Source organism: Lepisma saccharinum, chromosome 1 (genome assembly GCF_977018435.1).
Source record: "Lepisma saccharinum chromosome 1, izLepSacc3.1, whole genome shotgun sequence".
Taxonomy (NCBI): domain Eukaryota; kingdom Metazoa; phylum Arthropoda; class Insecta; order Zygentoma; family Lepismatidae; genus Lepisma; species Lepisma saccharinum.
In genome coordinates this window covers 189,296,029-189,322,176 of record NC_139229.1, presented here as the reverse complement: position 1 = coordinate 189,322,176, position 26,148 = coordinate 189,296,029, and the positions used below count along the sequence as shown (strand labels likewise).

The 26,148-nt window shown below is 37.3% G+C and overlaps 2 protein-coding genes across 3 annotated transcripts in view; one reads left to right on the top strand and one right to left on the bottom strand.

Moving 5' to 3' along the window:
- The window catches only part of Trap1 (TNF receptor associated protein 1), a 220,702-nt gene extending 214,401 nt beyond the window's left edge, over nt 1-6,301 (bottom strand). The window contains exon 1 of the mRNA XM_083109993.1: nt 6,168-6,301. Within this exon, the coding sequence (XP_082966119.1) occupies nt 6,168-6,288 (121 nt within the window). The 5' untranslated portion in view covers nt 6,289-6,301. The remainder of the gene's footprint in view (nt 1-6,167) is intronic.
- A 6,708-nt stretch (nt 6,302-13,009) lies between these two features.
- mam (neurogenic protein mastermind) overlaps nt 13,010-26,148 on the top strand; it is a 218,143-nt gene continuing 205,004 nt past the window's right edge. For both annotated transcript variants that reach the window (XM_083109965.1, XM_083109958.1), the window contains exon 1: nt 13,010-14,025. In XM_083109965.1, the coding sequence (XP_082966091.1) occupies nt 13,753-14,025 (273 nt within the window). In that variant the 5' untranslated portion in view covers nt 13,010-13,752. The remainder of the gene's footprint in view (nt 14,026-26,148) is intronic.

Genomic DNA, 26,148 nt, shown 5'->3' with positions numbered 1-26,148 from the left:
AAGCAGAGAAGGTGGCATTTGACCATGTTGATTAGGGTTGTGTGCCTGTTTTATTAAATTAACTCAAGAAAGGATGACATAAATTCAAGAGGAGACAGGCCTCAAGTAGCCTGGAAACATGACAGTCTTCATAGTTATTAATAAGGCTCGGATTTTTATGTAGACACAGCATGTGAAACATGTACATAAATTTGTAAAAATATGTAAGTATATTAAAACAGCTGATTTGCATATTCTTTCTCATTTGTATTCTAGGTTTACTGGCAGAAAATATGTAATTATACTAAATTAATTTCTCTAATATATTTTAAGAAGTTATCTTGAAATAATAAAATTGTAATAAATTACATTGGAAAATTTGTAGTCTGATAAACTGATAACGTGCATGACAACAGTTCTGAGCACAGTGTGGCCAGATATTTTGCACTGCTAGAGATGCATTCAAATTTCTACAATGCTGAAGAATATTCTCATTGAATGACCAAAATGGTTTGTCAGGCAAAAAATTAAATGTACATTTAATGTAACAATATATTATTCTCAAAGAAATAAAAAGTGCTTCTGTTTCAGTACATACTATGTTATAGTGATGTACAGTGAACAACTAAATACATTTTGAGCATTTTTATTTTTTGGAGAAATCAAAGTTTGAATGTTTGTCCTACAAGTATTGCTCCTTACTCGAACAATCAGAAAGATGGCTCAAATACTGCATTTTATGTAAAAACATGTAACATGAAATTAACATACAGTACATGGTTCCTAACACCATAATTCGCCGACATTTGTAGTGTTTCCTTGGCTACAAACAAAGAGGGAAAAAATAGGTAATTACATGAATTACGGTACCTAGATTATTAAAGACAGACAGATTTAGTATCAGATATTAATCTCATGAACTGCAACAGTAAAAAAAAATATTTCATAGATGAACACATGTTGGGCCTATTAAATTTGACCTAGCCATATGGATCAATATCTCAAAAATTACAACCCTTCACTATTAGGTTGGAAATCTGGGTGTTATGAGTTCTGCAGACAAATCCCCAAGACCTTGTAAAATACAGCAGATATTACAAAGTAGTTGTTCTTTAAATTGTCTTAAACCACACTTAAGTATTCGTTCTAAATTCTTGGAAAAGAACCAACATGTGAAGAGATATAAATCAAGATCCATGTGTGTAGAAAAGGTATCATATATGAAACTCAGTAATATATCATTTTTGAGAAATTTATCAGTTACAGTCATTGATCCATATTCTTATAATTAAAACAATTAGAGCTGAATCCATACCTATGTATGGCAGTATTTAGAGGTTTTTTTTAAGGGTTTAAACCCCCCCCCCCCTCCCGAAACTTCTGGCATGTTGGATTAATAGAAGTTCAGAAACCAAAATTTGAAAAACATTTTCAAAAATTTATTCTCAGTTTTACAAAAATACAACAGGGAGACAATGATGAAATGATGAAGCTAGAATTTTCAAACATTTTTAATTCTGAAATTTGAGGGAAACTGATCTCTTGCAGCTCACCTGCAACCCCTACATTTTCACTTCTGCTGTCCTCTTTCCAGTGATGTTCCTGGATCTGACTGAAAATTCCCTTGTGATTGTTCAAAAATTCTCAATTGTAACACTGTTAAGCCTTGTTTCCATGTTAATAAAACACTCAAATGCTGACCAAGGCAAATTTATTGTATAAAAAATATACACTAAAAACGTAACATTTCAACCCTCTAACACGGTCTTCTTCAGACAAAGATCTCTTTCAATTTATTGTGAATCTCTGTCTGAAGAAGACCCTGTTAGAGGGTGGAAATGTTACATTTTTAGTGTATATTTTTTATACAATAAATTTTCCTTGGTCAGCATTTGAATGTTTTATTTTTTTACCAAAATTCCCGTTCCAACTTTTTAATTCCCTGTTCGATATGGGTTTAAGTCCCTCTTGACAAGAGTCCAAACCTAGGATATCCAGATTCGTAGCGCGTTACATTCACTATCCTACGCCCAGCGGTCGATATAGTTGATTGAGTTGGTGTTTTAAGTCCACTTTATGCACATTAAGGCCAATTGGGACTGGACCTACAGTTTAAAATGGAATCCGAACCACTATGTGCCTCCACCGGGTATTGAATCCAGTACCCCTTGATTAGAAGGCAACAACGGTACCACTGCGCCATCGGCCAGGCACAGCGGTCGATATAGTACATACATTTAACCTATATGCGGTCCCATAAAACACATACTTGTATAGTGCATAGTGGTTTTATATACTGCTGTTTGGTAAGCATAGGAACAATATGAGCATCGGAAAGTGGGATCAAACTGATCCATAGAACCCCCCCTACCCCTGAATGGATATTGATTATTGCAAGTTACAAAATAGGAGAATGTTTGTTAGTTTTATTGTTAATAATAGAAATAAAGTCCAGTTAGTTAGTATTCGAACAGAATAACCAAAGAAAAACAGCGCTAGATCGAGAAATTGAGGTTACGATACAGGCACCAGATTGTTTTACCATTTAATATAAAGAATAACTGGTTCCACAGTTTTCAAAATTCCAAAAATTAAGCTTTGTGAATGGTCAAATAACAGAAACTTTATGGATCCCACTCTAAACTGTAGGTCCAGTCCCGATTAGCCTTACTGTGCATAAAGTGGACTTAAAACACCAAATCAATCAACAGAAACTTTATGACTAAAATTTCTCTTACTTTTAAAGCTTTTTCCTGAAGGTATCTAAAAATTTCATAACAAAATATAATAACCGTGCATTTCAGTACACACTGCATGTAACATACAAAAAATAATAATAAAAACAGTCGTGCTGCATACTCACACTTCTCATGGGTAAAATAGAAGAGTCTCCTCAAGGATATAATAATAATACATTTGGAAAAAATAGTTTATTATTATGAAATTTTAATTATTATTATTTAATATTTATTATTGTTATTATTTATATTATTCAAATTTCTTGGGTCGCACATGGGAACAATTATGAGTGAACCCCCTCCACCCCGAATTTCATTTCTGCCTACGGCCATGTACCTATGTATCGGTATCAGAAAGTGCCGGTTGAAATTTATTTATCGATGCCAGCCGATACTTTTCTGCCATTTTTATTCTCTTTCACAGGCTCCACAAAAACACCACGTGACACTTTTGCTGAGTCTTATTATCTTCAAAATTATGGAAAATTCAAAATTTATTTATATTTTGCACCACTTTTAGTGAAAAAAAACTTAATTTTTGTAATAACATGTAATTTAATATTCTGAACTAATTTTTGAATATTTTAAAGCAAAAATCTTGGTAAATTAATGAATATAATTAGAGTAGAATACTTAAATACTAGTATGTCAATATTTTGCCATTACAATTACAAAAAAAGCAATTTAGAGCAAAAATGAAAGACATTGTCTAAATCTGCTATAGTTTGCACAATTTGTTATTTTCCAATATGTACTTATACATATGAAATTCTATTTTCTACCTTAAAGACAAGAGTTTGCCTTACTCGCTGGCTCAACAACACACAGGCCAAACCCATGAATCTAGAAACCTGAAAGTTTCCAACTGTGTCTTCCTCTTACGATAGAAGCATCCAGTAAGAAGATGATGGGAACAGGGAGGAAAGGGGTGTTAAAACTTTTTTTTATATGTTTACAGCCAAAAACACCAGACCTAGAAACGTAACAATACTTATATTACAAACAAGTCTTCCACAGTAATACAATGTGACTATGTGCATCATACATCTCAATAAGGTTGTGTTTTGATTGTACTAAACTAATGTTTCATAATTATCATTCTATCTTAACAATGTAGTTTGAATTTAACGATTTGTTTTTGGATTATTGATTACGATATTTTCTATCAATTGTTTAGCATTTGAGACAAAAATGGTTGTAGAATTGTTGGAAATAGATGGGGAAATGATTCCCCATACTGTTGTCCCCATTAGGGTCAGGCACGGATACACATGGAGGTCGATGGGGGCGATTGCCCCTCCCAACTACCAGGCCTTTGGATATACCGTATTATTATGCCTAATGTTTTTGGTGACTCAAATGTTCTTAACAAGTTTGAAAGGCTGGAGAATATTTTTTAAAGTTTAAGTACACGGATGCTCATGATAGGCTAATCGGAACTGGACCTACAGTTTAAATTTTTGATCCGAACCACTGTGCAATATACCTGAAAAGGGGATCGAACTTGAGAGCCCTTAATAGAACAGATTTTTGTTTTCTTTGTTTATTCACCTTACTGCTAACATAAGATGGTGTAGTTTACCGTAGCAATGGGCAGGATTGTTATAACAACGTTATAATAACCATCTATTTCAGCCCTGGACCCCTATTTTTTTCAAAACAATAATTTAATCTCGAAACATGGGATTCAACACAAAACAGTGCAAGTGTAGGTTAGAATTGATTCTCTTTGAGGTGGCGTACCTGACAAATTCATCAATCGCCCCTCGCAACTGTAACTTCTGGATCCGCCACTGATTAGGGTGATGGCGTTTGCATGTTCTCATGCATCTCTTACCTCACCCATGGGACAGACTAAATGGCACAATAGGTGTGAAACATACAGTGCACCATGCTCACGACAACTGGAATAAGGAGTTTCAGTTGATGTTGCATGGCAACCAAGGAGACAATTATGTGAATGCCAAATTTACTTTAATGCCATGTAACAACCGTTGACCTGTAGTGGTCTGTGTGGGTTGTTGGAATGTGGCCAAATTTTTGACTTCACTTTAGAAGTCTTCAATAATAGCGGACTATTTAAGAGTTATTCTACTGAAGGTCATCCCACAAGACTTCTCTTCATGGCAAGAGACCTGTCTTGGGGACACTTTGACATATACTTGATATCTGGTGAATGGAAACAGCAAGACTGTGTAAAATACCTACAAAACCTAACTCTTCTAGATGTGTCAGATTCTTCATGTTTGCTTAGAGCCGCCTATCGGATTTATTACAATTTTCTTTTTCATATAGTACACAAGTTACAACAATACTGTTTGTGGTGAATATGACATGGACAGGTTGCAAATTTGTCACATGACACCAGCAATGATAGAACAAAAGTTGAGTCTCACGCTTCAATAGCATTTTCAGTTTTATATTTACTGGATGGAATGGTATAACACTACATAACCTCCTACCTGTAATTCCTTATATTAGGCTATTACACCTTAATTATTTAGCTCCAGGTTCTAGCATGTCACTTTTTGTGCCAAGTCACCTTTATGTAGTGACAGCATGAGATGGATATTTTTGTAAACAACTCAGACACATAATGACATCTTAACACTGCATGAATTGGCAAAGAATGATTGCTTTCTATCCTATGGCAGTGTATATTTATTACTTGGACAATGCTTCAAAAAATATGGCAATGAAAAAATATTATTTTTCAATGTGTACAGTACTGCCTTATCATTTACAGTAGCAATAATACCACCAACACTAATATAGTTTAAGCATTTTTCACATCAAACCTGGACATGTCACTCAAAAACATATATCAGTGAACCCCGATTTTCACGCTAGAATTTATCGTGGTACATTTCACTCTCAATTTTAGTGGCAAATAAATACCATGAAGTAATACCGTCGTTAAGCATTGTACAATGCAATAGGTGTATAAATTGTGAATTTGGTGTAAAAGGTTTTGCCTCATAAATCATATTAATGTATCCCTGTACAACAGATACATCATATTCAACTGAAGGATGTACGTGCATAATAAGCAAAACCATTATTAGTACTTATTATTTAATATTTAACTGGCAATTATTAGTACTTATTATTTAATATTTAACTGGCAATTATTAGTACTTATTATTTAATATTTAACTGGCAATGTTGATAAATCATATCACATGTCAACATGTTTCCCCTTCGCTTCGGCACATTTTCTACATGAATGCAGAGCCACGCATACATGAAGCCAAGAAAGGTTAATTTTATTATTCCATTATCTACAGCAGCAACTAGCAATTTATACTTATTTGTTATCTTAACATGCCACGCACATTTCTTGAATAAATGTAATTTATCATCAAAGTTTACATCAGCTGTTTCATCGGCTTCCGGTCGTTACATACCGCTTGAACAGCAAAGCAATAAATAAATAATAAAAATTCTTACCTGCAATGCTTTGTTTTGTGAATATCGTTCGAGGACCATAATAACACTTAACATGTGACCAACTTTTCGGCAAAAATTGTCTCAAAACACTGGCACGCTGTAACCTCATGGTCGCAGCCATTGTAAATCACGTGATTAACTTTTCATAAATGGGAGAAAAATTTCTCAGTACAAAATTGCACCTCATTGCCATTAATGAGCAATTCTACATAACAAGCAAGTCGCGTGTATGATTGATGGATTTCATTTACTTTACTTCCTTTTTCTGTCACTTTTGGTTAATCGAGAAGAAGTCTCGTGCATGAATGGCACGATATTTGCAAGAAACACATGTACATTATTGAGTAAATCTTCATCTATTAAAGAAAAAAATAACATTGACTACAATAGAAGGAAGTCTCCTGCGTGGCAGCTCATCGAGTTCCATCGCCGCTGTTTTCTGACTTTCGAGAGCGAAGTCCACGGATATTGCCTTCAAGTTCACACAGATCTGGGTCAACAAATACTGAAATTTTGGAGTTCAGATCGGATATCGAACCAGAACCACCAGAACGCTAACCATTTTGTTACACTGAACAGAGAGCTCACTTTCATCAGGAACGTTTCTGCTTAGATATCAGTACATTTAATACATTTAATAAAATCTTTTACTGATGCAATCCATATTTATAACAATAGATAATTAAACAAAATATATTATAAAAATGAATTCATTAAAATGTAGATGTTCTTCTATTATATAGTCAGGCCAAGATTTAGGGGAAGTTTGTGCAAGTTACAGCCCCGGGTCTACAGACGCAAAAGAGTTTCCACTCGCGAAAAATGTTTTCGAAAAGAGCAACAAAATAAAAAATATATAAAAAAGGAAATATTTGAAATATGGTGGTAACACAATTAAGTCTTGTTTCCATGTTAAATACACTAAAGTTCTTGACCAAGGCAGTTTATTAAAAATCAAAAACACATTACATGTGTTATCAGGGTCTTCCTCAGATGGAGAACAACTAAAGTAAAAAGTTTAGTTCTCCGTCTGAGGTAGACCCTGATTTAGGGTAGAAACGTAACGTTTAAAGTGCTTTTGATTTTTAATAAACTGCCTTGTTCAGCAACTTTAGTGTATGAAATATGGTGAAATAAAAAATATACATTAGGAAAAATCAACTAAACTTTTACTGACCCTGAAACAAAAAAAACGAATTTCATTCACAATTTTTAAAGATAAGTTGAATAAAAAATCAAATTTGTAATGGTGTTCCCAATTTTGCCACGAATAACAGTCTATTTAATACTGAAATCCTTTTCCAGAGAGTCTTCTGTATAGTCTTTACCGGAACATTCCATCAACAATCGAATGAAGTGTTCTATTTATTTAAAAGTGAAAGACGTTGAGAAGAAAATTAATTTGATTAAATTGAGCCCTTAACTGCACTCATAAGTTAACGTGCAACTCGATGTGACCAAATGTAAAGCATGCATCTGCAATGAAATAAAGTACTTAGAATAAAAGTCCTCTAATTGCAGTTTTATTTACATACAGGTCCTCCTCCGTGACCGTGCGGTCTAAAGCGTGATGCTATGGATTCTGACTGCAGGATGGCATGGGTTTGAATCTGCTGCCTGGTTTCAGTCTTTGGGCCTACGGCCTGCGTAGAACCCGTGGCAACCCACCATCGTGAGGAAATTGGGGAGATACGAATGAGTAGCGTCTCCTATAACGGCTGAGGGTTCGACGTGCTGATGCTGACACCACGTCACCCCATTACAGGTTGAAGATCTCCACACCTCTAGGTTGGATTGTGCGGGGAGGGGGAGGGGGGAGACTGACAGTCGGGAGATAGGCCAAGGCCGTTTTAGGACTGTAAGAGTCACCGGTTATGTTACTAACATACAGGCGCGTAAACCGCACAACTTATACGCGTAGGTCCTGAATTATTAACGTTTGATTTTTTTTAACACTTCATAAGTGATTTGATTCTCAACCGCCGGGCCGCAGCCCGGTATCGGTCCCTGTCATTAGTTATACTGGGAGAGGGATTCTTCTTAAACAGCTTTTCTTCAACTAACAGTGTATAAAAACAAATTAATAATATAGTTACCAGTTTTCCGAATATAATATAGTCATCGATATTGTACATTTGTTCGGATTCAAGTCCCGATTAGCTTATATGAGCACAGAGTGGATTCGAAACAATATTGTGAAAAAAAAAAGTAAAGTGCTCCCCTGTGCTATGCACCACGCCATGAAGGCGTATAGGGGGTGTGGGGTTAGGACCCCACACTTTCTTTATCACGGCCGAAAGTAGGGGTGACGTGATCAACACCACGCCCCTGACAGCCTTTACCCCCCAGAGTTTCCTCCAGGTACCCACTTTATACGAGGCTGGGTGGGCGCCGGAGCCGCTTGAACAGGTGGAAAAATTCCCAGTTCTCCCCCACCGGGGATCGAACCCGGGTCTCTCGCATGGTAGTCAGACGCCATAACGATTTTTTAAGGAAAGCCCCTAAGCTGAAGCTTCCCCCATCACACTTCATTCATTCATATCATTTCCACTCAAATATCTTGTTCAGGACTTTCAGGACAGACGATCACAAACATCCACGTTCGAGCCGGGATTTGAACCCGAGGACCTCTGGCATTGCAGCGCACTGTGCTAACCACTCCGCCACGGAGGCCGACTTAACGACTGAGCTACCGCGTTATGTGGAATATGCCATATTAACACTAATTTGAACCTCAACATTTATGAACTAGCCTAGACATAATCGGTGTCATAATTTAATATTTAATATAAAGGATATATATTTATTAATGTATAGAGTTAAGAAATTGGAGAGGTATTTACTAATAAAATTGGTTGGATTGGAGTATCGACTTAAAAAGAAAATAAGAATTTACCGGGCCACGCTCTCGCCAAGGTTGAGAACCACTGTTCTAATGTATCCCCGCAGACATTATCTGCTGTAAAATTAACTTTAAAAGAAAGGTGGGAAGGGGGTTGCTCCTATTTCTGACCAACGCTCCATTTTCTGACAAATAGCTTAAAGCTGTTGGTTATCCATATAGATTTCATTTTTTTTCTTTTTTTTCATCATAGAAACATGGGGATTTTTATGACATTCACCACACACTGAGTAGGTCACTCAACAAGGGATGCTTTTGGGGTCCAATAAGGAAAAAAACGGGATAGCTGAAAGAAATGTTTTTATCTTCCTAAAACTGTTCTTAACATCTTTGAAAAATTTGGAAAGCATTTTATAGCAAAATTAATATGTTGTTAAGAACACCTTTTAGGAATAATAACATTCGTTCCAGCTTTCCTGGATTTTTTCCCTTATTGGACCTCCCTTATTGATTGGCCTAGAGAACAATGGAGGAGTTTTGAAATGTTGCAAAGGTATTTAGTTAACCATTTACTTCAAGAAATCTACAATCAATTTTATATTTTCGACTCATTATTTGGTTATAAACTTCAAGTGAGTCGATTGCTTATTAGTGTAGGCACATAGTGGTGAACCAACTTTAAATTCCCCGCAGTAACGCTGTACTTATTCTTAATATCCATCATTCCTTACATTCCCTCGTTGGTTAGTGATTATTGAAAGTTGCATTGAAACCGTTAAATGTAATACTAAATTGAAAACCTTCGAGTATATCAATTGGAAACAGACATTGCGCCAATAAAAAATCACTGTGCAATAACGGGCTCGAATTTATATATGTGTGTATAGTCCAGGATATGACGTCACGATGAGTCCTTAAGATGTGAATTTTTATTTTTAACTTTTCAGTTTGAATTTTAATATGTTTATCCAGCGCTTGATGTGAAAAAGGTTGGCTTGAGATTAGCTGGGGGAATGCTTCTTGCTTCTATGGTTTAACATGGTGACAATGCGACAATTGGAGGAATTCCTTGAAAAAAAATTGCCGGGTTTCCCCGATGACGTAGTGGTAACGTCGTCACCTTGAAATAAAGTGATCCGGATTCGATATCCGGTGGTTCGGATATCATACCATAGGTCCAGTCCCGATTAGCCTCTCGTTGCATAAAAGTGGACTTTAAACAAAAGTTCAAAGCTAAAAAAATTGCACTGTTTATATCACATTTCAAATATCTCACCCATTTCCATATTGTGGTCAATTTCAAAGCAATCCCCTCCGCCAGTGGAATATCCTTTATAGATAGACCTGGGGTTGTAGTTCGTAAATATGGGCCTGTACAATAATATTTAAAGTAAGTGTTACTTTGAACAATGCCACTTTATAACCAGCTTAAAGCGATCCAAATTAATTAAAAATGTTGGTAAACATAAAATACAAGTAGAAACGTGACAATCGTGGTTGTCTCTTCTCATTATTGACAAGAATATTATTTATTTATTGAGAATATTTCAGATACAGCACAGATGGCCATTTTCCCATGAAATTGTGATCAATGAAAAAAAGATGAAAAAAAAACAGTATATAACAGTAAAAAATGATGCAAGGTGTATTGAATACCTTTTCAACAATTTGTAACACAATATAATATAATACAAAACACTCTTCGAAATACCTTTGCTGGATACTAAGCTGTCTATATAGAGTACACATGTTCCATGTTTATTGGTAGTGTCTGCTGCCACGTTCTTTTTCTGCTGTAACCTCAAAAGAGACATGCGCGTGGCAGCAGACTCGGTCTTGTTTTATCGTGATTTCATCATGCTATGTATGCAATTACGTCTGTAACACATACTGTGAAGTTTTAGCGATTACTTACACAAAAATGTTTTAAGATTAGGTCCCTTAGCATTCTTCTAATAATAAACCTAAATGCTTTCGTAATTAGGTTAGGTTCTGTTAGCATTAATATGGGCGCTATTCACCAGATGTTTACATTTCTGTGCTTCCTTAGTGCTGGCGGGGACTGCACTTCCGGTTTTGAAAAGAATAACATTGAATTCAAAGGTGTAAAGGCAGTGTCTTCGGAAAAGGCGACAATATTTGTGTGGATTTTGGTTTTAACATGAGATAGAGAGCAAGCAATTGTTCTCAGGTATCTATGCATCGTTTTCAGACAGACCCGATACGGAAAAATCAGTGTATGTAGGCAGTAATGCGAAAAGATTGGACACAAACACGAGGGAGTAGGCTCTGCAGTCGGCGCTTCATCAAATCAAATGAAAATATTTTACGTGTTTCGAAAATTATAATTGTCTAACGCACGTGTGTTGATTAAATTTAAAAGTTGGAACTATTTGTAATCATAGTACAACTCATTTGCCTTCTGGTTGTTGATAAGCGCCCTCTCCATGGGCGTCGGTAGGTCAGTCGACCCCTCCTTCCCCCCTCTGAAAATTGGCATCCTTCATTTCAAGTTGCAAAAATGCAGGAAGTTTGTTATTTTTATTGTTAATAGCAGAAATAAAGTTCACTTGGTTAGTATTCGAACAGAGTAATCAATGTAAAATATGCATTAGATTAAGGAAATGAGTGAAAAATACAGGAACTAGGCTATTTTTCTCATATTCTACCATTTAATTTAAAGAATAAATGGTTCCACAGTTTTCAGAATTCGAAAAATTATAATTTTAGATGAGGTCACATAATATAAACTTTGTGAGTATTTTTTCTAACTTCTAAAGTCCTTTCTAAAGTCCACTTGTAATAGTTAATAACAAAATACAATAACTGTGCATTATAGTATAGTAACTATGAAATGTAAAAGTATTAATGGAAAATAGTTGTGCTGGATATTCACTTGGCTTGTGGATCGAATAGCGTGATAATAATGAACAACAACTACAATAATAAAATTCGAATAAAATTTATTTAATTAGGTATATATTATTAGTGTATAACAATAATTTTAACCGTAGTAATTATTATTATTTCTTTTACTATTGTGATCGAAGTATTTGAATGTTTATAATAAATATAAGCTTCATTTCAACCTGCAGAAGACTTTTCAAAGACGAAACTGATGGTAGAAGATCAACATTGTCTTGGAAAATATTATCGATTTTTCGTGGAATCTGATCAATGCCAATATTCCATTGAAACTCATTTTCTACACAAACCAAAGCAGATATAATTTTCAAAAAAATATATTATTATTACCCAGTTCTGAGCCTAAAAAGCTTATTAATTCTGACATTTCGACACTAGGATCAAAACTTGATTTTTCGTGGAATTCGTGTTAGTATTGTCCCTTATATCTGCATCGAAAGGATCCGGGAAATTGCCAATCTTTTCTAGGTGCCTTTATTTCTCTATATCACTCAAAAATTTCAAGTGATCCATTTTGTTTCTGATCTTTTATAAGAAAATATGCTCGGTGACGTTCTGCATTCCACTTGTTTACATTGTAAAATTCGCCAAACCGGAAGTTCTTTCACCGCCATCAATAATCGAATTGTCCCATCGATCATTTTTTGTTTACTCAGGAATAACCCCCATAATATCGCTAAATGCTTTCTAAAAAAAAGGGGGTCTAAATTACCTGTACATTCATTCCCTTCCCACTAGCCATAAACGTGCACTTTTCTCGTCTTCATCTGTTCTTAAGATTTGTAACATCTTCTTAGCAGACGAATTATGTGGCAGGAGCAAATTTGACGCTTATTCTGCAAATTTGACGCTTATTCTTACTGCTGACACGCGTGTGGCAGCAAACTCGGCCCGGCCATGTTTATTGTGTTGTCTGTAAACTTTCGTTGTTTACGAGTTTACGCACATCACTGCGCTAGTCTTACTTATATGTAGAATTGCTCATTAATGACAACGCGGTGTTGCTTTGTAGTGAGCGGTACCTCTGTGTTCATAATTTCGCCGATAGATGGCTGTGGCATGCAAGTGTCAGGGGGAGAGTTCGTTATTCAAGGCCTGAAATGTACAGTTGCTTCTGACGAAAGATGTCCAAGGAACTCCACGGTGTGTTGACTACAGCATGGTCCTCTAACAACAGTTGAAAACAATACCGTGTGAGTGATCACAGAAACAATAAGTGGACGTCAGGTGTCGATCGTGAGTTGTCCATCGGTTGTTGTGTCTGTGCTTTGCATGCTACAATCGAGAGAGTTTCTGTGCGAAAAGTCGGTCGGAGCATTAGTGTTGTGCCTTGAGAAGGACTCCTGAACTTCGTTGCTCGTGTGCCGCTAGAGTTGGGAAGTTAAAAAACAATAGAGCGAAGGGGATTTCACGAGCTCGGAACCTGTTCTTTCATGACGAGACCGCTCGATAGCAGCCAGGTTGTTCACAAGTTTCAGAAGAGAATGTATTACAACTGAAATTTGCAACCTGTTGTTCGTGCATTTAGAAGACAGTGAAAACAACTTTGCTTGTGGTTGCCGTCGTGAAGGGAAAAGTAATTGCGCCTGTCACTTGTTTAATGATGCTATTTGGCCAGTTGTACGGGATGACACATGTGAGACATGTGTTGTTGCTATTAAATGGTATTTTCTTGTTAAAGGAAGCGGCAAAGATTCCGGAGGAGTAACTGCGCGCGCGCGTAAGTGAGTCGGCGCTGTTTGTATGTGCGGAAATAAGTAGTGATAAATGCATAGTGAGTGATGACTGTGATTGACACAAAATACCTGATATTGATAGATGGTGAATCTTGTTCCCTGTGACGAAATGGGGGATGTTCTACCCCCCAAAAGACAAGCAGTTGTGGAGCGCCTAAAACGTAGACTTGAAACTTACAGGAAACGTCAAAATTATTGCACTCCACGTTATGACCATTCTTTCAATGGTCTGTGCGAGCAGCATATTCAAGAGACATTACTTCTGAAACAAAGATTTTTGGAGTCTAAATCCAAGAAGGCAGCGAAGAAATCCGACAAAAAGCAGGATAACAGTCTTCAAAATAGTTCACATTCGGTAAGTTAGAAACATTCGTTACAATAGTGTTATTATTCACTGTAACTACTTTTTAAGTTACTAATAGTATAAAGGCGACCGAGCAAAGTAGTCACATGCGATAAATAATTGATTACTTTTCTTTGTAGACTATACAATTTGAACAGACTCGTAATAAAACATTTAGTGCTGAAATAATTTTTATTAAAAATTACTTATTCTTGATCATTGATCAATGTAAATTATAAAACTAATAGTAACATATTTTTAATACAGTTGTTACATGTTATAACATGCATTCAAAATCAAACGCTTACAAGGCTTGTGAATGTTAGGAGTTCAATGCCTTTTTAAAAAGTAATATATTGTCTGTGCCCATTTAGTGCATGTATTATATATTGTGCAGATATTTTTTTAAGTTGAGTTTAATTCTAAACCAATTTTCTGTTTAAATTTCTTGCCAATTAAATAGTTTTCTTTCTTTTTTAATGGTGAAAGCATCAACCTACTAAATCATTGTTTACTTGATATGCAGGAAAACTATCACCCTTTAGATGTGTCCGTTATTACAAGTAGTCGTGAGACCTTCGTGTTCACATGCATAACATCAGAAGGTGCACAGACAGCATCATGCTGCGCTGTTGCCAATTCGTGATTTCCCCTCGCGGCAAATCAGGTGCGGAATAACTATTGGCTCTTTGTGTGAACACCCACCCTGAAGTTTTCCAGCGATGCCAACCCTGGCATGATGTTGCTAAAGCTAGCAATCTGCGGAAATTGAATCGAAAAGAAATATTTTTGAGGAAGAAGTAAAATTTTAAGTATCCGGGCCGGCACCTCATTTATGTTTCAGAAGCTGTACAACACTGGCAAATTTGCTCATCCACTTGCTTCCCACCCCCTTTTGTCTCTCAACCATTGGCGTACCCAGGTGTTCAACGGGTCCGTGTCCCTCCCACAATTTTGCCAAATTATTCAAAAATGTTTTATCAATGCAGCAAGGATGTTTGTGTAAGGCTTTGTGACACTTAATAGTGTCCATGTTCAAAAAACATGCCTTTACAACTATTCATGCCGAAACCCGAGTTTGAAACAATGGGAAAAGAAACATCGTTTTGGACATATGCAAATTAAACCAATGACTCCTTTAATTGTCTGTGATTTTTGCTCCAAAATTTCAAAGTTTGGTATTCAACAAGTTCATTTTCGTGTCTATTTAAGCTTTTCTACTGGTGTTCATTGTGAATATTCTCCCCACCCCTTCCATTCTTTTAAATTGAATGTTTGTGTTTGTTCAGTATGTTTGGAGTATTTTTGCCACATAGGGAAGGGGAGAAGGGCTTCAGTTTAGATATTTTTCAGCCTTGTAACATATGTAACAGAGGTTCTACAGTAGTCTATTACTGTTTGTTAAAATAACAGTTGCTACAATGTGCATTATTTGAGGTAGGCTATATTTATTTTTAAAAGGCACAGAATCCCTTTAATTTTTAAAAATGTGTAGGTATAACTTTAAATTACAAGATTTTAATTATTTTTCACAGACATTTGACATAGCAGTGGCTATTGCCATACTACTTTAAACTTCGCCGTCTCATAATTAAGCCTCTAAACACTACAAATTATTAATGAATACTAAAAAATAAATATGATTATCAGAGAGGGAGAGAAATTTTTTTCTCTTTTTACCTGGCGGGGAAAAATTGAGAAATTGACAGAGAGAGGAAGATAATCCAGAAGGGGTGAATTCTCCTACTTCCCCATCTTCAATTTGAACACTGGTTGGCGCTGGAAAGACACATGGGTGGGACACAAAGAACACGTTTTTAGCATTGGTAAAATTATATTTTTGTGTTCTTATAATATTAGACGTTTTTTTCTAAGGGTGATATGCAGGCTAACGAGGCTCTGGTATGTGGTCTGTCGTTACAATCCTCCGTGGGGCTTGTGCTGTGTCCTGTCATCAATTTTATCTTATTACCTATCACATTCATCTTCGCGATTGACCAAGTGTCAGCAAAGCAAAATGAAGTAGATGGGCGATCTGTTGGTTTTAGATGTATCTAAGTGACATCGCTTGATTTTAGATGTTGTTTCTAAGGGCAATCTCTTAATTTTAGACGTCGTTATGAGGCTGATCTGTTAATTGTAGATGTAATTTAGAATGGTGATTGCTTAAATTCAGACATGGTTTCTAAAGATGATTTGTTGATTTTAAACGTCGTTCGGAAGAATGATTGTTTAATTTTTTTATCGTTTCCTGCACCATCTGTTAATTTTAAACGTAGTTTCAAAGGATGATCCGTTAATTTTATATGTCGTTTCTAATTGGTTAATTTTATACGTCGTTATAAGAGCGATGTTTTGAAATTTAGACATAGTTTCGAACTGTGATTGCTTGGTTTTAGACATGGTTTTGAGGGAGATTACAGACCGAAGCGAGTCAATCAACAGCAAGGTCTCGCGTCGTAGCAGCACAGGTTGTTTCGATTGGTCAAATCTACCTAAATGTCATCGTTTGATTTTAGACGTTGTTTCTAAGGTTGATATCTTAATTTTGGAGTCGCCATTTACTCTTGTGCTAATTGGCAACTTTATAGATAGTTTTAGACATTTTAATTGATGATAGTTCAAATTTAGACCCAAAGGTGTGGACGATTGCTATTTACTACTGTTCAGTGACGATTTATTATTGTGGAAGTCTGAGAGAGGGGTGCAATTGAGATCACCCCCTCTGCCCATGTTTATGATACCACTATAACAAGAGGACGTGCTCAAGAGACAAGGAGCTCAGGATTGGAAAATGTTCAGCAAAATCAGTTTTTTTTTTAAAATTTAGCCTGTAATTTGTCAGTTTTGTTAAAAATTGGTCAACAATGTTGGTATTTTTTATTTTGATGACTGCAATTTGTTGTGGCTGAACGTGTTAATTGGTCGATTCGATTGCCGCCAAAGTTCCCTGAGCATGGTTTGATTGATTGATTTGGTGTTTTGAGTCCACTTTATGCACAGAAAGGCTAATCGGGACTGGACCTACAGTTTAAAGTGGGATCCGAACCACTATGTGCCTCCACCGGGTATCAAACCGGGGACCCCTTGATTACAAGGCAACGACGCTACTACCACTGCCCCCATCGAGAAGGCCCCCTGAGCATAGATGTTGTTTGTGAGTGTCTGTCTGTTCGTCCATTTAATCTAATCGCGATTAGTCAAAAGTTGCTGAAAAACGATGCTAAATAACAAGAATACAGCAATTTGTGTTTTCGTTACTTCAGTTCTGCTACCGGAAGGCTGCTGGGGAAGTAAACGTTATTTTGTTGAAACGCAATACACAACATAAAAATATCCCTGACTACAATTTGTGAATGCAGATAATGTATGACAAACGACAATACCCTAATACATGCAGAAATTCAAATTCCTGGAAACTCCCCCCCCCCCCTTGGAGAGGTTAGACTATAATTGGAAAAGGGTCATCTGGGAGGAACTTTCTCTTGTCACTTGTCGCATACCATGGACAATGATGGAAGATCTCCCTGCAGAAGCAGTAGTGGACTTCCTAAGTGATTTTGTGTAAACTGTAACAAAAGATCAGGTGCGTCTAAGGAAAACAAAATTATCCTGATTCCCGGCGTGGTTTACCTATCTCTGAAGAGAATGCTGGAACCTGCGGAAACAAATCCCAAATGTTCACACACTGAACACTCTTACTTACTTAAGGATACGTAGCACAAACTTGATTCAAAGGGATTATAATAATTATATTCAAGACAGTTTAATATTCATTAAAACATTAGTTTATTTGTGTTCAATAAAAAATGTGCGAAGGCTTGAAGGCCTGATAATATATTTTTAATGAAATAGCAGTTTTTTAAAATGCTAACTTATAGTTAGGCTGTAATTAAATTAGTCAGTAATTAGTTTTTTATTATTATGTAATTTTTACCCTTTGAATAGTTTTAATCCCTATGAGTTCAAATTCCGTTCAACTTTCCAGTTTCCATCATTCTAATTCATGTGCGACCTTATGTTACTAAGGTGAACTATAATTCACCGCTGCAATCAACTGAAAAATATGGTCTTTGTATGTTGTGTAAAACACACCTCGCCCTGTCTGAAAATGACTCTGAAACCTAAGTACAATAAATATGTCATAATTCAGCTAGTCTATGAGTAACAACGTCGGCAAAAGTGAGTAAGTAGACGTTGTAGAGGGGCGATCATATTTAATATACCCACATGTGGCAAGGAGGGTGAATAGGTTGATAAGGCAAGGGTCTCTCGCCCCCCCCCCCCCGTACTTTGATGTATTAAGATTTAAGAACATTAACATTCCCTGTAATAATTATACAACAGTGTGACTTTTTAAATGAAAATAACTGTTGGTTTTAAATTCCGTCACCGTTTAGTATTATTGACATAATTTCATAGCCCAAACAGCACTTTCCCTTGTGGAGAGGTTGGCAACACTTTGTAGACGGTTGGTTGGTCAGTATTCTTTATAATCTAAGACATCTGTTCGACAAAGAATGTACGCGCTGGGTAGGGGAACAAGTTGTGTATGCCGTGATGGATTTCTTTCGTTTTAACGGTTGCTGAATATCGCAAAACTCCACAGGTTTTCTGCACGATGGAAGGTGAAATGTTTTTTCAACGATCCTTCAGCGTTCTTTAACGTATTCCTTGGAAGAACCAAACAAAACATGTCGTATGAATACTATAGGAAGTTGCATTACCTTTTGTGGGTGGTAAATTCGCACTACTTTTGTATCACAAATTCCAAATTTAGAACCGAGAAGTCCGTTATTGAAATTAGTTTTAATTTCAGTGGTCGAATCTTATCAACCACGCCCCCTTCCTTTTTCCTGTGTTTCACTGCTCGACTCACAAGTGTGTTCTGGTTTCTATTCGCGATCTGGACGCAAGTGTTCCTTTGCTTTTGTCTCATTATTATTATTATTATTATTATTATTATTTTGTAGTCATTATTGGATAGAAATGCGGTTTCTTTCACAGAGGGCGTAGATGGAAGCTGGAATTTTAAATGGGCGCTTATGGAAGTAATATTTTTATTATTTACTTTAGGAACATGTTACTTGATAGAACTGCACAAAAGCACATAAACGGAATGGAAACAGATCGAAGAAAATATTTCAGACCAAAAATGCCAAAATGTGACTGGTGAAAACATTAAAGAAGGTGGCATTTTTTTCTCCATAAGAAATAGGCCTACACGTTCATCTAAATACACTTGTCCATGTTATTTTTTAAATTGACATTATCTAGCTTTCTAATCAGCATAAAGAGCTGTTAGTACTTGCCACTTGACCGGAGAAATAAATGTCTAATACCGTCAATTTCCGCTTCCACACAGCTACCATAAAAAGTGATCATTAGGTACTGTTTTTAAAGTATTAACGGCCATGACAGAGTTTCTCTAATTAATGTAATTTTAATTATTCAGTTTATAAAAATATATTCATGGTGCACGCAACAGTAATTTATAATATTTATCTATCTTTATCCATGATAAAATATTAAAATTTAAATTAAAAAAAACTGTTTGCGTCTCGTTTTGTAAGTTAACAAGCAGACATTGGCGTACCCAATGGCGGCGGGCTGGTGGGGGTTGTAACCCCCCTTTGGCCCCGTATTCCTAAAAAAAAGAACGCCAAAGGTAGAAAAAGATGGCAAATGTAGAGCTGACTACTAAAAATATATGTAACCGTGCCCCTCCTCCCCTCGCTTTTGAAAATCCTGGGCACGCCACTGCAATAAGAATATCGTAAATTTTGTGGTAGCTTCTAACAGTGTAGAATACATCGGAATCTTTTTTATCAATATTAGGGCATTTCCACCTAACTGAAATAAATTTCACCTTACAAGTGCGAAACTACAGAAAGAAGGTAGAGGGTAGAAAAGCGAGATAAAATAAGAAAATGTGAAAACCTTCTTGCATCCAGTCGAATATTAGAAAGAACAGGCAAAGACCTACAGGGACGAACGGGATGATATTTGACGGGGAGGGGGAAGGGGACTATGTATGTAATTTATATGTACTGGAAATCCCCAAGTCATTGGAAAAATTGAAATGTGACTACTTTGGAACCACTGTGCAATTTGTCGCCCCGAGGACCAAACCCGGGACTCATCGATTTCAAGGCGACAACGTTACCATTGCGCCATCGGGATGCAACCCCAGTCGAATGTAAATAGACCTAATGCAGCTTATAATATCTGTGCTAGAGTAACCCTAAAAATAAGTTTTGTCTCCCCTGTGATTCTATATGGCGACGATGCTCGCTTTAATTAAAAAGAACGACAAGCATTGTCTGAAGATAGAAGAAATCACATGTGTTACAAGATACCAGTTTTATTCAGTGTCCTGTGCTGTATCTTCCAACGGAAGTGGGTGTTGTAAATTCAAGGTCGCCAAGCGATAAAAAAAGTTAAATTCAAAGGAACTGAGCGCTTTCATGTACCGCTTTGTTATCTGTTTGTGTTTAGTGAGCGGAAAATCAAGGGGGGAAGCATGTCTGCGATTGCGTCGAACGTCGATACGTGAAGAGACTTAGATGGCAACGAGTGTAGAAGGAATAGAGAGCGGCGGAAAAACTGAAATCGATAGTCTTTTGTTGAAGTAAATTGAACGCGAAATCTTGCCTTACTATTTATATTATCTATCGGCCTGCGTCGTCCAGTGAGGGCATTTCTACCTCCAGCTAAGCAGGCCACATGGTTCCTTGGCATTAAGTCAATTTACTTAGGCAGGAAACAACTTTAAATACATACTTTATACTGGTCGCATTTCCAGCTGGCGCCTGGGAAGCAACGAATCGGCGATCATCGGACATTTCCGAGTCACAAGGCACCGAAAGTTGCTGGCGGGACGAAACACAACATGCTGCTAATGTTACTAATCATTAAAGGAATACCTCAATACCATCTCGAAGTATGATAATTAATATTTCCCCCTCAAAGTAATGGAAAACTTTCCCTCTGAAACTCGCATAGAAATGATAGCGGCCGTTTACTTCGGCCAAGCCCGGAACGAACATTACCGAAGGGGCTTCGAGCCTCCCATATAGCGTCACGCGCTCGTGCATGATGGGCAATTTTCATATGGCGCTACCTTATATATTAAGTTACCTTGATGCTGCCAAACATAATATAAAACTCGAGAGAGAGTGTTGATCAGCTCCGTTACGGGATAAAAGTCGTACAATAGTACACAAAACACGGAAATTTAGTACTCAAAACACAGAAACACTGTCTAAACAAGCTAATAAAAACAACTGACAAAAACAGACGTACGCTTAGCAACGTTGCTTCGGGAGAGCGATGTTACCCCTACATCTTTTACTTTGCAATTGACACTCCCCCCTTCCCGAAGACGATCGGTGGACAGATGGAGGTATGTAGATCAGCCGCCGGTTGGGTCTGCGATGTCAGTATAATCGTGATGGCGAGGATGAAAGAATATTGGATTTTATGTTTCTACATTCAACCTCATCAGCTCGGCCTTGTGAACCTATTGGTTTGGTGATTATTCTGTATATACGTTCTTTGGATGTACTAAATATGGTTTGCGCATGCGCAGTAGAATTCCTTCCGTTAACACAACACTTTTTTGATACTCCAGGTTTTGATCCAAAATTCTTGACTTTTTTTATTGACCTCTTTCCTTTTTCTTGATCTTTTTTGCCTTTTTCTTGACATTTATTTAATCGCCCCCTACTTAGGTATAGTTGCAAAATTATGAAAATATATATTTTTATTCAATGAAAACCCCTACCACAAGGGCCGTTTAAGATAAAACTGAAGCTGTACTTTAACAAGAGATTTAGCCTTGCTGGTATTAATGCACGTAAGAATTAATTCTTCAGATTTCATCTTAGATGGAGAATGGCCATATTACGTTATTTAATATTTTTACAAAACTTCATGCATACAAGAATGTAATTCTGAAGAAATAAAGTGAACAAATCTTAACCACAACTCAATACAATTTTAAGATTTTCAAATATTCAATTTTATCGAATCACAGTACAGGTATATAACAATGTAAAGGGGCCTCCCCCATGTGGTAGCGTCATCGCCTTGTAATCAAGGGGTCCCGGGTTCGATACCCGGTGGAGGCACTATCCCACTTTAAACTGTAGGTTCAGTCCCGATTAGTCTTACTGTGCATAAAGCGGACTTAAAACATAATATCAAATCAAATCAACATACTGTAAAAAAGCAGCAAAAAATCGTGACCAAAAGCATAATTTCTTGACTTTCTTGACCTACCTGTTTATTTCTTTACTAATTCTTGACTGGTAGACACCCTGTACTCGTTTTCCTTTATTGCTGTTTCCTGCTTTGACAGCATAAAAAGAGACATGCAACGAAAGAATAGATAGTTGTACTCATTCGATGCTTTCTTTGTTTCTGCGATATCCATTGTTATGGAAACCCGTAACGAAAACATGAGACATTTTTTATTGTATGCGCAAACACGTTTCCTCATATAACTCAACGCATGCGGTCCTGTGTTTTATACAAATCGGAAAGAAATCCCATCTACTTGAAATATCCCCTATCTCTGCAGTGTAAGGGTGGACGTTGTATTGTCAGGTGGATCCTTCTTGCTCTCATTTGCTCTTTTTTCTTCAGTTTCATTCTTTCTTTATGTAATTCTTCTCGCTTTGTCTTTCTTCCTTTCTCTATTTCTATTCCCTCTGTTTCTCGATTTATTTATTTATTTCGTGTTTCTCTATTTGTTTTCTTCCTGTTTCTCTTCTATCTTTCTCTGTTTTTGTATTTCTTTTTTCTTCGTCTCTTTCTCTATTTTTCTTCTTTCCCTGTTTCTCTATTTCTTTCATAGTCTATATATCTTCTTTCTTTCTTCCTCTGTTTCTTTATTTCTATCTTCATCTGTTTCTCTGTTTCTTTCTTTCTTCCACAGTTTCTTATTTCTTCCATCCACAGTTTTTCAATTTCTTTCTTATTTCCTGTTTCTCTCTCTTTTCTTGTTTCTCTATTTATTTCTGTTTCTCTACTTCTTTCTTTGTATCTCTTCTTTCTTTCATTCTCTGTTTATTTATATATTTCTTCGTCTGTTTCTCTATTTCTTTCTTTCTTCTACAGTTTCTCTTCTTCCTTCCACAGTTTCTCTATTTCTTTCGTCCACAGTCTCTCTCCCTTCTTCGTCGGTTTCTATGTATATTTCTATCTTCTTCCTATATTTCTCTATAGATTCCTTTTTTTCTGTTTCTTTATTTCTTCCCTCCCCCGTTTCTCTTTTTCTTCCTTTTTTCCTCTGTTTCTCTATTTCTTTTTCTTGTTTCTCTATTTCTTTGTTTTCCTGTTTCTATACCTATTTCTTTGTTTTCCTGTTTCTCCATTTCATTATTTTTCCTGTTTTTCTATTGATTTATTTACTTGTTTCTCTTTGTCTTTCTTTCTATCTATGTTTTTCCATCACTCGTTTATTTCTGTCTTTTTCGTATCGCTTTTCTCTACTTAATTTGTTCAGTATTTCAGTCCCTTTTCCTATTTTGTTTCGTTGTATTTTATCTCTGTGTTCTCCTTTGTTTATTTTTACTTATATTATACTGCTTAAGAACATCTAGAGCCTTAATACATCAGCTCATACAGACTCTTACCATCCCTAAGGGATCCATCACCCCGACCTGACGTTGCTGTTCTGCTATTTGTGGTTAATGTTGATTGGATGAAATTTGCAGGATGGGCAAACAAAGAAGAACCGCGCGCTATGAATTCAGAGGTTCCGGGTTCGAATCCCGGCCTGGCTGTTCTTTGTGAGAGTCCCTTCATGAATCTCGTCATTCATCCTCATCGTTGCGATTAGTCATATGTGACAGAAAAGCGAGATAAAAGTAAACTAATGAAATCAACGAACAAAGAAAGACCCCAATGACCAGGCCAGAACTCGAACCCGGGACTTTCGGGGAAGAGTGCGCAAATCGAACACACGTCCGATGAGGCGACAGGGAAGTAGAGGATTCCTGCAAGCGAGGTTAAAGTAGTGGGAATGGAAGTCGAAGAGTCATTCAGTTAAAAGTAACCTGGCATATATGGTATACTTAACGAATCCCGAAACCAAGGGTCGGGTAACGAATCCAGAAACCAAGGGTCGGGTAACGAATCCCGAAACCAAGGGTCGGGTAACGAATCCCGAAACCAAGTGTCGGGTAACGAATCCAGAAACCAAGGATCGGGCAAGTAGTCCCGAAACTGTTTCGGGTGACGAATCCCGAAACCGAGGTTCGGGTAACGAATCCCGAAACCGAGGGTCGGTTAACGAATCCCGGAACCGAGGGTCGGTTAACGAATCCCGGAACCGAGGGTCGGTTAACGAATACCGGAACCGAGGGTCGGTTAACGAATACCGGAACCGAGAATCGGTTAACGAATATCGGAACCGAGGATCGGGTAGCGAATCCCGAAACCGAGATTCGGCTATCGAATCCCGAAACCGAGATTCGGCTATCGAATCCCGAAACCGAGGCTCGGGTATCGAATCCCTAAACCGATGGTCAAGTAACGAATCCCGAAACCGAGGTTCGGGTAACGAATCCCGAAACCGATGGTCGGGTAACGAATCCCAAAACCGAGGGTCGGGTAACGAATACCGGATCCGAGGGTCGGGTAACGAATACCGGAACCGAGAATCGGTTAACGAATACCGGAACCGAGAATCGGTTAACGAATACCGGAACCGAGAATCGGTTAACGGATATCGGAACCGAGGATCGGGTAGCGAATTCTGGGCTCAATAATAAAGTTTAAAACAGTGGTATGTCTTAAGGAACTTCGATAATTCTCATTCCACCTCTACCATCCTATCCCTAGTTTGGGTCTTTACACCCTCCCCTCATGACTGTGATTTCACAACACAATTCAGACGCAGATTGTATTTCTTTAAACAACCTTGTGAATCGGAGATAAAAGTGCGAATTGATGCTGTCAGTGGCTAGCAATTATCGTCGCAGAGCTGATAACAAACCGTCTCTCTCAAGCAGCCAATAAGTTTCACGGTTCGTTACATGTCACTGTGCGCCACATTCCTTATCAAAGAATACACAGAAAAATGCTTCCTCGACTTTGACCGCCCCACTCGTCCTGCACATGGCCAGCAAAGTAACATGAAATTGACGATCACGTGAAGTCGAAATGGTATGACGTCAGGATGTGTTTTATAACAAGAAAGCACCCAAAATGCAGAAAAGAGGAACTTGGTGTTGTCACACAACTCTGCTTTTCGCAGGAATGTGAATATATGTGTGTGTGTGTGTCCAGAACTCTTTTCCTTTTCCTGGAGGTACGCAACGGTATATACGAGGTACCAGCACCTTTTTATATGTGGGAATTGGCCGGTGGTTATCACCTTGGCGGAGTGGTTATGACAGCACGCTACGACGCCAGGGGTCCCGGGTTCGAATCCCGGCCTGGGCATAAATGCTCTTTGTGAGTGTCCCTTCATCGATGTCATCATATCATCACTCATCCTCATATTCGGGATTAGCCAAAAGTGGAAAGAAGTAAATTAAAACAAATCAATCAATCTATAGATGTCAATAAAAGCTAAGAACGTTTTTTTAATTAAAGAAGTGTGGGTGCGTATAGATGCACGATGGTGTAAGAACATAACCATTTTCACGCTGAATAAAACAAGGGAGCTTTCATACCGAAGCGAGAAGCTACAAGCGACGCGTGTCACTTTGAAACGAACCCTCAGAAAATATACAAACTTTCTTCCCGGAGGGGCACGACAGTATCGCTCCTACAGTCAACGGCAAAGAAAATACGTAGTAGGCAAATTGCCCATCGTTATTTTCATTCCATATTTATTCTACACCTTCTTTTGTTTAAGGAATGGAATTCTGTTGACGAGAAGTTGATGTTGCCCTCTGCTTATTGACGTTTTCATTTCAATTCATGATCCGTCACATAGTTGAAAACAAATGATGGACAATTCACCTACTATTATTTTTGCCGTTGGGTGTAGGCCGTTTTCTCAATGGCGCACGATCTGTTGTTGGCGCATGAGAAGTGAATTCTTTTCTACAGACTGCAATGGGCACGTGTTGCTTATCTCTTGCCACTTTGGTGTAAAATCCCCATGTGACCTTGTCG